Source organism: Crassostrea angulata, chromosome 8 (genome assembly GCF_025612915.1).
Source record: "Crassostrea angulata isolate pt1a10 chromosome 8, ASM2561291v2, whole genome shotgun sequence".
Lineage (NCBI taxonomy): Eukaryota > Metazoa > Mollusca > Bivalvia > Ostreida > Ostreidae > Magallana > Magallana angulata.
The window spans coordinates 660,217-674,820 of record NC_069118.1 but is presented as its reverse complement, the minus strand read 5'-3'; the positions used below and the strand labels follow the sequence as shown (position 1 = coordinate 674,820).

At 33.6% G+C, this 14,604-nt stretch overlaps 1 protein-coding gene and 1 long non-coding RNA gene across 2 annotated transcripts; both read right to left on the bottom strand.

Moving 5' to 3' along the window:
- Positions 1-1,891: 1,891 nt before the first annotated feature.
- Positions 1,892-3,289, bottom strand: LOC128159119 (uncharacterized). Its single transcript, XM_052822174.1, has one exon. The coding sequence runs from the start codon at positions 3,287-3,289 to the stop codon at positions 1,892-1,894; it is 1,398 nt and encodes a 465-aa protein (XP_052678134.1).
- A 1,199-nt stretch (positions 3,290-4,488) lies between these two features.
- Positions 4,489-8,146, bottom strand: LOC128161157 (uncharacterized). Its single transcript, XR_008240335.1, has 3 exons — positions 7,854-8,146; positions 7,181-7,236; positions 4,489-4,712 (listed from the first exon to the last, which is right to left on the bottom strand). It is a non-coding gene; the product is annotated as an uncharacterized LOC128161157 (long non-coding RNA).
- Positions 8,147-14,604: the final 6,458 nt, after the last annotated feature.

Here is a 14,604-nt window from a genome sequence, read left to right as displayed (position 1 = left end):
CAATATATAGGGTTTATTAGATCTGACCCCTGGGGTCATCCCCACCCCCCAGGAATTTGAAATTACCATATATCTCAGAAACTGTTATAATCATGACCCCTAAACCATATATATTCATATTTCTGATGTCAAGGGGCATCAAATGTTATGTAGGTCATGGGCCTTGTGGGTGGTCCTGACGCCCTAAAACAGCAAGTCCCTTAATATCTTCAAAACAGTTGAGATCCCCACCCTTAAACCATATATATTCTTGTTCCTTGTGTCAAGGGGCATCAAACGGTATGTAGGTCATGGGCCCCGGGGGTGGTCATGACCCCCCTTGAACAGGAAGTGCACGAATATCTCGAAAACGGTTGAGATCCCCACCCCTTAACCATATATATTCTTGATCCTTAAAGGGCATCAAAAGGTATGTACCGGTAGGTAATGCGCCTCAGGGTTAAATTAAATTTTTGAAAACCGTAATGCACATCAATGGAACAGTTCCTTTCATATCCCAAGATATGATGTGTCTATCCATTAAATCATAAAGGGAGTTCTAGGATCTATGGTTTTTTTTAAGTGATAAACGTCAATTTTCTGCTACATTTTGACTCCCTGGATGAAATTTAAATTTTGAAAACCTTACTGCACATCTATAGAACAGTCCCTATCATATCCCAAGATATGATTGTCTATCCATTAAATCATAAGAGGAGCTCTTGGATCAATGTTTGTTTTTTTAGTGATAAACGTCAATTTTCTGCTACTATTTGACTCCCAGGATGAAATTTAAATTCTTAAAACCTTATTGCACATCTATAGGACAGCCCTAATTATATCCCAAGAGATGACGTAGCTACTCCAAAAGTTGTAAGAGGAGTTCTGGGAACCATACTTTTTTTTGCCAAAAAACGTCATTTTTGTTGCTCACTGATCCCCTTAATTAAAAAAAAAATTCCGGAACCTGATCATGCCTCAATATGACACCCCCAATCATATTCTAGAAGATCATTTGGCTACTGCTTAAAAAAAATGACGTTTTTTAAACCAGTTTTTTTGTGAAAAAACGTCATTTTTTAGCCATTAAATGACCTCCAGGACAAAATTGAAAATTCCGAAACCTTATTGCGCATCTATAGGATACCCTAAAACATATTCCAAAAGATGATTTGTCTACTTTTGAAAATGTAGGAGGAGTTCGAGGAAGAAGGTTTTTTGTGAAAAAACGTCATTTTTTACCAATTATTTGACTCCCAGGACTAGCAGAAAATTTTGGAAACCTTTTTACAAAACAACATGATACCCCAAATCAAACTCCAAGAGTTCAGTTTGCTGGTTTATAAGATGTAAGAGCAGTTTGAGAAAGTAAAACGTGACAGACGGACGGACGGACGGACGGACGGACGGAACAGGGTAACAACAATATACCCGAACTTTCTTTAGAAAGTGCGGGTATAATTAAAATTATGAATTAAATCTGGAAATCCAATTTATATTTTAAAATTACAGTTATAAGTTAAAAATAGTAAAAACAAGTTCACATAGCTGCGTACATAATTATTTGATATACATAACGATTTACTCATCCAATTAAATACTATCATTGAAGTGTCATTTTTTCAAACATTCAAATGTTTTAATTTTTGATATACAATGCATTTGAACCAGAATTTTTTGTAACTGTATTCTTATCATGCACAAACGTGCAGTTTGTTTGGACGCACCAAATAAAAGATTTTAATATCAAAACCAATCCACAAATCAATGAGTTTGTTATGATTTACAAATGCAAGCTAAACAACAATATTGTTGACATCAAAGGACTTCGTGTATGTTAAAAAGATACGAGTGTAACAAATACAGTTATACACACAGTAAGTTGTATAAACTGTAAACTATAAACTGAGTATTAGACATATTGTATTTGTTTCACTTTACCTGTTTTGTAATCAGCCACAAAGAGGTTGTCTCTGGTGTCTACACACAAACCCCATGGACCGCATATGTCACACTTCTCAATGCAGCGGAGAAACTGTCCGTCCTGATCCAGAATATGGATACTATGGTTGTTAAAGTCTGCCGTCAGGATCCGACCCTGGCTGTCTGTTGCAATGCCGTGTGGACTAAATGATCTCTTGGTAGTAGAGGGAGGACCAGTGTAGGTAAACCTGAGTTTGCCGGCCCGATTGACCACCACTACTGCGTCGGCTCTATAGTCTGACACACAAATATCTAGGTTCCTGTTCTCACTTATATATTTGATGTCACCACCAGACGAATAGAGAGGTTGTCCTTTGTCATCGTACTGAAAACTTTGTTGCTCTGTAAATGTGGAGCCAGAGTAACACACAACTTTTGTTTGCATATCAATATCACTGTCCATGACAACCAGAAGACCATGCGAGGACGTGCTACAAACATTACGAGGTTTCCATCCCCAAAGTCCGATAACTGTCTCTATCTGTGTATTCTTCACTTTGTTCACGGTTCTTTCATTGACATCAGTATAAACTAAATCCCCACTCAGTGTCACTGCTATGTCCCATGGATCATTTCCTGACATGGTTTGGACTGACTTTACTAGTTTCCCTCGAAGGTGGTAGAGTCTCATGATGTTGTCAGAACCAGATAACCATATATCTTCATCACTCAGACAGGATACACTGTGTAATGGATTGTGATTTTTAGAGGGTGAATATCTATACTCGGTGTTTATCTGTGTGATGATCCGAGGTACAGCAATGAGCGGTCGGGGTCTGTCCGGGGGAGAAGAGGGAGAATCGAGAGATTTCGATGTGTAGCCGTGTTTTTCTTTTTTGATTGATAACGCTGACAGAGAACCAAACTGTTTATAGAGCTGTTCTTTGTTTATCCTTTGAGGGGTAAACCTTGGTAAGGAAACTGTGAGTTTGGGAGGCAATCTTCTAAATTCAGCATTCCTGGATTTGTAGGCATATACAAGGCTGACATCATTGGAGTCTAGTAACTTCTTCAGATCATAAATGCTCTGTGTGATTTCAGAAAGAGTACGTCTAATTTTATCTTCCTCTTTATTTAAGACATCCAGGTGTTTTGAGTCAATTTTTTCAAGTTCAGATTTAAAAATCTGTAAAATGTCGTCTATCTCTCTGTGCCAGACTTCTCCATGATTTTCGATTTCTGTTGCCAATTTCTTTGAGTTTTTATCAAAAGCATTTTTCTTCAATCGGATAATGGATGCAATCTCTTGGTATTTATGATAAATGAAATTTTCTAGTTCTTGTTTATCTAGTCTAATGTCTTCTTTGTTTTTGTCAATGCTTTTCATTAACTCAGTAAATTTATGACCAGAGTGTTTTTTAGAGGAAGCACATATTTCACAAATAGGAATATCACAGTGTTTACAGTAATGTTCACATATTTTTGTTGAATGTTTTGGACATTTAAGAGAAGCTGTATATCTTCTCTTTTCAAATGGCACCACTTTGTGTTCTTTGGATAGATTAGAGAGATGTTTCGCCTCACAGACTTTACACAGATATTCGTTACAAACGTCACAGTAAAGAGGGGGAGCCGGGGTTTCACAATGATGACACCTTAACAGATCCTGAAGGTTGTCCATGGTCACTCAGCTATGTTAAGGGCGTCCATACAAAAATAACGATATTTATAACATAAAATGTTAGCCTTTGAACAATCTTGGTATTCTACTCCAAACATGTGTTAAACAAAGTGATATTTTATCGATTATACAAATTAAATAATTTGTTATCGGATGAGCAATTTTTTAGTCTCTTGGGAATACCCTGTCACGTGATACTGCTAAAAATAGATGAACCAGGAATAATACGAAAAAATGCAAAGTGCAAGGGCATAACATAAACAAATATAGTTATCTATGTTTCTAACTTGTAAAATGAACCTTCAAAATTTCGAAAAGTGCTGGGAGCTTAAAATATTCAAGTAAGAACAATTATTAAATTCAATGTAAACAGTGTATGAACAGCAATTTACTGGGATTTCCCGCAATTAACGCTTATTTATATAAAATGCGTAGCGACTTCATACAGCTCCCAGCACTTTTTGATATAATAGGGATACAGTGGTAAGACATGGAAATTTTCAATATATTTGATCAAGTGTATGCCATTGCACTACTGCATTTTATCTGACCCACTTCACTTTCAGCGTCATTTGCGTGAAATTCAAACGCAACACTGACTAAGATCATGATTTTAATTTTCATTCTTAAAATAATTTAACGCTGTGAATTTCACTAAAATAATGTTAAAATGTTGTTTCTGTTCACACCACCCATCATTATAAAATTGTTGAAATTGGAAAAACATAACTTCATCAGTTGCCTTTATTGGGGGGGGGGGGGGGGGGGTAAAAGTTTTGAGTTTGTAATGTACACATTTATGTTACTATGCTGGTGAATAAGTTCTATTAATGTATAATCAGGTTTACTTGTAATCATAATTGATATTTTTGTACTTATTAAAGAAAGCAAGAAGAAACAATATATCAATATTATCAAGAATTTATTTTGATAATCAACTTTACAAATACTATAGAGATTGCTTTTCTGTGACAAACTGTTCAACAAGACTAGTGTTTTCTGATTTTTAGTATTTTTCAGTCATAATGTGTAATTTATGGAAATTGACAATTCTTCTTGCACACTACATGTTCTTCTCTTCTGTCTTTTTTTATATTAGGAGGTAGTCCAGTTGATATGAAACCATTACCTGAAATGATGAATATATGGGTCATTATCAAAATATGCAGCCTTTTGCGTCAGTGTCAATTTCAAGGGGGAAAAATGATGTTCTGGGGAATATATACAGTACCATTGGATTTTAGAAAATTAAACCTATATTGTTGAACAAATAAATTGACAATTTTACTGCTTAAAGTATAAAAAAAATATTATTTGTTATGAGATTTCAGTGAATTTATGTTGTCATTAAATTTTTCCAACGTCTTTAACCTACAATATCTTCAATAATATTGATGTTTTATTCCAAAAATCAACGTTAATCTTCAAAACAACATTCATATATTAATTTCTGCTATGCTCCTTAACAATTTCTCTTTTAAAAACAATGAATTTGATGAGATATATGCTTGTACAAAAAATTTTTGTCATTGGTGTTACAAGGCAAATTAAATAAAAATATCTTAAAATACATCAAGTAAATAATATTGTACTACAATTGGAATCCCTCAGATCATAGTGACATCATTCCCTGCTACTAAAAAGATAAATGTATCAGTGATGACATCATTGTAATAAAAAATATGGCAGAAAATGTTAGTATGCTCAGAAAAATACAATGTAAACTGTGTCAGTGGGATAACGTGCTATTTAGGGTTTTCTATTATGAAAGAACAAAAAAGTTTTTCACATAAATGATGAATGTTTATCACATTATAACATAGGCTATGTAGCTTTGTGTAGTAGCTGTTCTCTTGGGTCATACTGCTACATTTACTATGGATACATCAGTGGTATAACGGTCAGTGGTGTAACCAAAAATTGTTGTTACACCACTGACAAAACTGTTACACCACATGACATTATTTAATTATTTTACTTTTTCTTCCATTTCATTTATATTTTGAGCATTTTGAACAATTCCTATTTATCAATTTTGCAAGTTGGACACTGTCACAATAAAGAAAGCTTGAAAATTTAATTGCAATTATGTTTTCTTAATCTGGAAAATGAGACCTGTTACACCATTGACATTATTTGAAACACCATTGACATTTTGTATGCTCTAATTATGTTTTACCCATTTAAATACTTGATTAAAAAATAGAAGTAAAAACAAATTTATTCTGATAAAGAAATGAAATAATCCACATTTTATTTTTTATTAAAAAATCAAATTTTTTATTGACTTATAGTGTATTATAAGATATGTTATTCCACTGACATTTCACGTTCCCTATTATGTTATACTAAAATCTTTCAAATGCTAAAAGGTAACAAATGCTAGCTGAGCTTCAAAAAACATATATAAACAAAGAGGAAGTGTATATGAGTTGTATGCATAGATTTTGGAGAAAATTGGAGAAATTTCAATTTTATAATCCAAAATGTATGATTAATATGAGCTGGTATAGTATTGACGATGTTGTTTGTGAGATTGATGAGCCAAAGAAAGTTCGAACTCGGTACAAGGTGGATAAAAGTGTGTGGATGCCAATAGTATGAAATATAACATTAAAGAATGAGTGAATTCATGTAAAAAAAACATCTACATGCCATTTTTGTGTCAGTGGTGTAACACTGATTATAAGTGGTGTAACAGTGTGTTTATCTTCAGATTATGAAAAAATGAGGTACGAAAACTTTTATTCAAGATCAAATTTATCATGTTTTAAATGCAATCAAAAATAGAGATTAGTTTTTTTTTCAAAATTTAATACACTTATCTCTTATTTATTATCGCTAGGTCAGTGGTGTAACTTTAAGTCAGTGGTAAAACATAATAATCAGTGGTGTAACATGTACATTTTTCTCCAAATAAAGTTAACTGGCAATGATACATGTATATTTGAAAACACCAGTGCAGTTATAATAATGTCTTTTTTATGCTCCATTAAAAGAAAAATCCAGTTGTGTTCTTTTTAATGCTCAAATTAAAAATTTGTTGAGTAACATCAAGACTTTGTCTCAAATGTTATGTTGGTCACTATGTAAATGTGTCAAATATTTTCTGTTATCTAACTCTGATAACTTTAAATGAAGTTTGTTGATATAAACTTTATGTCCATCATTTTAAAAGAATTATTTTATTATATTTAAGAATTTTTTCCTATACTATATGCCTGTTACACCACTGACAAAATTTTCACAGTTCATTATATTTTAGTCTAATTATCAACTAAATGGTAGATTCCAATGTTTGCAAATTTTTAGATGTTATACTTCATTGTTTGTTAAATGTGTTTTTTGCAATCAAAGTAATTTTTTCTGCAATAATTTTCTCATGTTTTACATTTTTCAAAAGTCTGCATATTTTGATAACGACCCATATATCAATTTCAAATTTCATTTCAATAGATATCAATGCAAATTATTATAATAATATTATTATAGGTTACATTAGTATCATTATCAATATGATATTAAAAAACAACAAACTATACATGAAGTTGAAGTTAGTGAGTAAAAGAAATATTTATATACATTTGTAGTACCTACTTTTTATTAACATCCCAAGAAGTGTTTTCAGTGGACCATCTACTGCCTTAGTAACCCTGAAAATGAATAATGTGTCATAATTAGCATTAAGCTATTGTGTTAAAGATAACATGAAAATGAAACATTACTCTATTATTGGGCATATTAATGGCGGTTTCAATTTCAGTGATATTACAACAGGCATAATCAAATGTTTGTTTTTTAAAATGTGTGGAAATTCAGTTTGAACACACTTTAATTTTGTCTTAAATAAAATTAATTAGATCTTCATAAAAGAAGGCTGAATAAAATAAAACAAATTACAATCTTGTCTATAATCATTCCAGATCCTCACAGTAATCTTTGTAGTGCTAGCACATACAGTGTTTGGCCATGGACTTTTTATTGTGTACTTTGAACATGGAGGAAATGCGATCTAATATTATCGCGATATGAGACCAGTAAAAAGCTACAATGAGCCTCAACGCTCTCTATGATCAAAACTAGCGAAACGCAGAACAATTACTTTGCCTGGCCGAGTCACCAAACTGATGTTTGAACACAATATTACATGAAAAACAAATGTAAACAAGTAAACAAAATCGAAGCCGAGGAATTTCACTTCGTTTCCGTTCCATCCAGCAATATTAGGTAATATAAAACAATATTTAGGGAAAGTACAGATAAATCCTACCTTGTTCAGTTGAATCCTATGCCGATTTCTGTCCACGCTGGTTGTAAACGAGTTAAATTCCGAGATATATCACTGAAGTCCACATGTTTATTCTGATCACAGCTGCAAGCGCCGGTGTGACGTAGTCAACCTCGACACGTCATCAGACGACTTAGGAATTTCATGATTTCGCGAGATATAAATAATAGTTTATGATTTTATTTCAGTACACCTTTCTTGAACCATTCAAACCCAATAATTAATCATATTCATTTTGGTAGATGTTTGTTAATTACCGAAATACCCATATCTCGTAAAATCTGATGAATAAGGGGCGGGGCTTATGCAAATTTTTCTAAATCACACGTGGTAGAATTCTTAGACCTTCCTTAACATAGCTGAGCAAACACTTTTATTCATATTCTATGAAATAAAACCAAAAATGGTTACATAATATATTTAATGTAATTTGATAAGTAAGATGAATTCAGAAGAAGTCTTTTCAGAAGTTTTTGCATCATCTTGCATTAAATAACAACACAATTGTTTATGGACAAAATACAACATTCTTTTATTCATGATTTAAAAATTTGAATCACTGAATCTCTTTTTGAAAATCAACTTCATTATTAAAAGACAGATATTTATGAGTCCTAAAACGTGCATCAATTCTTAAGCGGTTAGTGTATATGCGTATATCCTGTGTTCTGATATTCGAGTTAAGCAATGAAAATGTCAACAATTCATTCATCTACTGGATCAGTTCTTTGAAAAAAAATATCGACATATGGAATATTTCAGTACATTGTGTAATAAAATAAAATCGTCTATCAGTACTTTATGCATTAAAAAATTTGATTTGAATTTGTTGACATTGGAGTCTGGAGAATACTCTAATGTATCAAACTTCGAAGAGTCTGACGAAATACTCGTAAAAGCTTCACAAGATCCTGAGACTAAACAACCAAATTAGGTTAGCAGAAAACAGCTAGAATCTTGATGCCTTTTCCGATGTGAGACTATGGAATCTCACGGAAAATACAATTCCGGTCAATAAAGCTAAAATGGTTAAATTGAGACCAAATCAACGCACTTTGAAGAAAAATTCAAAGTGCGTGACATTTTGGACCAAGTTAACCCACTTTTTTAAATTATTAAAAGTGCGTTATATAGGTACGTCATCATTTTTTAGTATTAAAACTCTTAACGCACTTTGAAAAAATATGTATTAATCACAAATTCTGGAATTGAATTTCTGATTTGTTGATAGTATAATTATTTGTTAACACTAGTGAATCAAATTACCGTATTTGAGAACAGGACCTGATGGGGATAGAAGTTACAGATCAATTACCAGTACATCGTTTAATTGACTAGAGAAAGAAGGTCCCCTACCCCTCATTTTCTCTTCTAAAACATATGATTTTCAGCAAAATTTACGATAGGAAAAAGAAATATGCTCTGTTGTAAATTAAGTAAATGCAGTGATATTGTATAAAACGAGCTGGTCAAACAATAATTTCTCCATTGGTATGTTAAAGAATCTATACGTGTTTCAACATTAACCCTCTTTTCATATTCTTATAAAAAAATCCCTCTAATATTACACAAATTACATTAAAAAAGTTAGATTATTATAAACTTAAAAATAAGCATTAGGGTGCGGTTTTTTTTCTTGCACTGATCTTCTAAAAGATCGTATTGTTTTAATAAAAATAATTAACGTATCTTTTTTCATATCATGTTTGTTTACAAGCACCTGCCATAAACCAGTTGAAATATGTTATATTATGATAATTATCAAAATTATCAACATTTATAAATAATATTCGTTCTGGTATAATCCAATATAAACAGATAAGAAGTAAATCTGCTGCATATTTTTTGTAAAAAACTAATATGGTTCCCAGAATACCTTTTTCAATTTATGCAGTAGCCTTGTCATTTCTTTGGATATAATGAGGGTTGTTCGATAGATGTGCAATCAGATTTAAAAATTTAGATTTTATCCAGGGAGTCAAATAGTATCAGAAAATTGACGTTTATCAATCCTAAAAAAACCTATTTACCAGAACACTTATTATGATTTATCGAATAGCCATATCATATCGTAGGGTATGATAGGGGATGTCCTATAGTTTTGCAAAAAGTTTCAAAAATTTAAATTTTTATCCTGGTAGTCAAATAGCAGCAGAAAATTAACGATAAGCTACCTTCTAATAAAACTAGTTTCAAGAACTCCTCACGAGTAAATAAATAGCCACAGCATATATTGCGATATGATAGAAGCTGTACTGTAGCAGAAAATTGACGTATATCAATCCTTAAAAACCTAGTTCCCATAAAACCAGTGCTTATCCTCAGTTTTGTGGTGCTAAGCGGATGAGAGTTATTCACTCTCCCTGGATGGAAACCAATCTATCGCAGGTTAACCCCCAGCATAAGCCGGCACCCGATTTCAGCTTTGTGGACTGAGACAATGTAGATAAAGTGCATTTTCTAAGTGCACAACACAAACCATCAAGGGACCACAGAGACGTTTGAACCAGCGACTTTTAGCTTTCTGGCATAACACTTATGACCACTGAGCCATGTGCTCTACTAGGTGGGGGCAATTAATATATATCTCTTTCAAAATATGGGCTGAAGGGCTAAATCTTTTTAAAATCTTAAGAAGTTCTACTGTATCCATGGAAACGTTTTTTTTCCTATTTTCTACACCATACTAAATAAAAGAGATATAAAAAGTCTTTGGATGTCTTTAAAATTGAGAGTTTTAATGATTATGGTCAGTTAGAGGGATGTCTATTAATGTATACATCTGTAAATTTGGTAATTTCTTTTGCAGCCATTGTAAATATACAATAATTGAAGTCGTTATTATTTTATGCTGTTAAAGTCAGTTTTCCTGAACTTAAACGTTTTATATTGTATTATGATGTCATGGATTTTTTCTACCCTGAACACACTCTCATTACATCATATATATATATATATGTGTGTGTGTGTGTGTGTGTGTGTGTGTGTGTGTGTGTGTGTGTGTGTGTGTGTGTGTGTGTGTGTGTGTGTGTGTGATGAAGAATTGTATATCATATCTTTTTATAAATATTTTATATATAAGTTTAAAAATTCAAATAAAAAAAAAGAGGTTCCACTGGGGATTGAACCCTGGTCGCTGGAAGTGATGACCACTGTCTTATCCAATAGGCTACGGACGCTTATGTAACAAGATGTGTTTTTTTTTATTACATCATAATACTGTTAGTTAATCTATAGGAAAATGGTTTGAACATTTTGAACACATACCCCACCCGTACTACCAATGGTGTCAGAAGTGGGATTTTGATTATGACTCACCGGACTTCTTCACTGATGTTGAGGAGAGGAACTTACAACATTGTATGAAGAGCTGGGACATCGAATCAGGATAGAGATTTGGTGACGTCGAGGAACATTTCGTTACTACGGTTTATAAGCGATGAAATAATGATATGAAATAAGCGATGGATCCTGCAATTGAGGCAGAGTTTAGAAAAATGAAAGAGAAGTTTACACTGATGGACCTTGCCCAAAGTCAACTGAAGCAGAAACAGCCTACAGTATACATCAAATCTGAAAGAAAACTGAGTAAGTTTACAGGAAAACCTGAAAATGACAGTGATCCGGATGTGGACGATTGGCTAATGGATATGAGAGAACATATATTGAGTATCCCATCAACAGAAGGAAAAATTGAATTCATCAATGACCACCTCATTGGATCTGCTAAAACAGAAGTTCGTCTAAGACCAGCAGAGCTGAAGAAAACTCCAGAGGATATTCTTAAAATCATTGAAGACACTTATAAAGTGCAAGATACTGTAACTCAACTTCGTCATCAATTTTACGAGAGAAAACAGAATGGTGGTGAAACATTAAAAACATATTCTCTGGCTCTCATGAAATTAGCGTCATTGATTGCGAAGAAAGAGGGTTGTGATATGAAAACCATGGACACAGTTGTGACAGATAAATTCATAGATGGTATCATGGATTCACAGATCAAGAGAGAAGTGCGTCGATTTGCATTTGAAAACTCTAAGTTACCGTTTATTGAATTCAGACAGGATGCTACAGTGGGTTGATGATACACCATCAGTTCAAGTCAACAAAGTATCAACTGAAACTCCGCTCAGCGAAGATCTGATAAAACTTGTGAAATGTCAACAAAACATGTTAGAACACCAACAGAAACAAATAGATATGCTGATGTCCATGACAAAACAGAAACCAAACAATTCCCCAAAACTACCGGGGTTACTCTAACAGAAGAGGACACGGAAAAGAGGAAGGACCAATGAATCACCCAAAAGGCACACCCTCTCAGTGGGGAGTCTAACTGATGAGGGGCCACTCAAGAAAGACTCTGAAACAGACTTACAACAACAAAGTATTCAAAGTGAAATCAGTATTTCAAAGTGTCCAACAACAAAAGTAAATTTGAATGGACTAGTTAATGTAACATTTTTATTAGACACGGGATCAGAAGTCTCTACATTGAGTGAGACTGTATATAGAAAATTCTTTCCAAATGTTAAACTTAAAGATACTCAAAGACTCCTGAAACTAGTTGCTGCAAATAATACTATCATTCCATACCTAGGCTATGTAGAACTTGACATTGAACTTTTTGGTTGTGTATTTCATAATGTTGGATTTCTTGTATCCAAAAATACTAATTCCAGTTCTGTCCAAGGAATTCTGGGATGCAATATTCTGAAATATGTTAACCGTGTTTTGAAAACTGATAGCACTACACCTGTGTACATTAACAGAGAAGAAGAAGAAAACTGGAACAGAATATCAACAGTGTTTGATTTAACAGAGAACAGTGATCGGTTATCATTTGTTAAAGTGGCAGGAAAAGAAGACATTTTAATTCCAGCTTGTTCAATGAAAGTCGTCATTGGTTCAACGCGTCACAATCGGAGAGGAGAAGAAATGGTAGCAGCTGTTCAAGCGATTCAAGGAGCAACTGGATCATTACCACGAAATATTTCTGTAATAGACACACTTAGTGAGGTAAAGAATGGAAAGATTCCTGTTCGTGTCTTAAATTTAGGAAACGAAGATATTTGGCTAAAACCCAAAAGCAGAAATTGGAACTTTGCATAAAGTAGAAATAGTAAAGTCAACAGAGGATCATTATGATATCGATGAAAAAACAGAAGACAATATGAATGTGAAATCTGATGTAGAATTCCACATTGGTGACGTAGATTTTACTGAAAAACAGAAAGCACAGTTTGACGCTTTATTAAAGAAACATTCTGATGCATTTTGTCAAAATGATTCTGATTTGGGACATTCATCTCTTGTTAAACATTCAATCAAATTAACTGACGAAATACCCATTCGTGTACCACATAGAAAAATTTCACCCAATCAATTGGAGGAAGTGAAACAACATTTGAGTAAGCTGTTGGATCAAGGAATCATCAGAAAAAGTAACAGTCCTTTCGCATCAGCCATTGTTATTGCCCGCAAGAAGGATGGAACTATACGCCTATGTGTCGACTATAGACAATTGAACAAGAAGACCATCAAAGATGCATACCCCCTCGCGAGGATAGAAGAGACTCTTGACATGTTACATGATGCTAAGTACTTTAGTTCTATAGATTTGGCACAAGGATACTATCAAGTGGAGATGGATGAGGAATCAATTCCCAAGACAGCATTCAGAGTTGGTACCGGAGGACTCTATGAATACCTTCACATGCCTTTTGGCCTGTGCAACAGTCCAGCCACTTTCGATCGGCTTATGGAGGCTTGCTTTAGTAAAGAAAATTTTGAAATTCTGTTATTATATCATGATGACATTTTAGTTTTCTCAAAATCTATCGAAGAACATTTTGCTAGACTCGATATTGTGTTTTTTAAACTTAAACAGCATGGACTTAAAATGAAACCTTCAAAATGCTGGTTCTTCCAAAAATCTGTTAAATATTTAGGACATATTGTATCATCGGAGGGAATTTCTACCGACCCAGATAAAACAGCAGCTGTAAAATCGTGGGCTAAACCAACTACAGAAAAAGAATTGAGATCTTTCTTGGGAATGGCTGGTTATTACCGCCGCTTTGTGAAAGACTTTTCCAAAATCGCAAGACCTTTATATGAACTTACATCTGGTGGAAAGAAGTCGACAAAGAAAAAGAAAGTGAGACGGATTTCCATTCCAGAGTCGTGGACAAAAGAATGTGATGATGCATTCAAAACTCTAAAACAGAAACTTACATCTTCGCCAGTACTTGGATATCCTGATTTTAAACGTGAATTCATCTTAGAACTGATACAAGCATGGATGGTCTTGGTGTTATCACAACAACAGGAAAATGGCAAAGTTGTTATTGCCTATGCATCAAGAACACTTCGACCGCAAGAACGAAACATGAACAACTACAGTTCCATGAAGTTACGGCTACTTGCTCTGAAATGGGCTGTAACAGAGAAGTTTCGGTATTATTTACTTGGATCTCCATTCACGGTTTATACCGACAACAATCCATTAAGTTATCATCAGACCGCAAAGTTAGGAGCTACAGAAATGAGATGGGCTAGCCAATTAGCACAGTTCAACTTTGAGGTGAAATTCCGATCCGGAAAATCGAATCGAAACGCTGACGCATTAAGTCGAAAACCTATTCCAAAAGTTAAGACTGTGACATGTCATTCTGAAACTGCAGTTCAGAGAATTGTGTGTAGTTCCCCATTGATGGATTTATCGAAG

Excerpts from the sequence above, each read along its gene's own strand:
- LOC128159119 (XM_052822174.1), bottom strand. The coding sequence starts at position 3,289 with ATGAAAAGCATTGACAAAAACAAAGAAGACATTAGACTAGATAAACAA.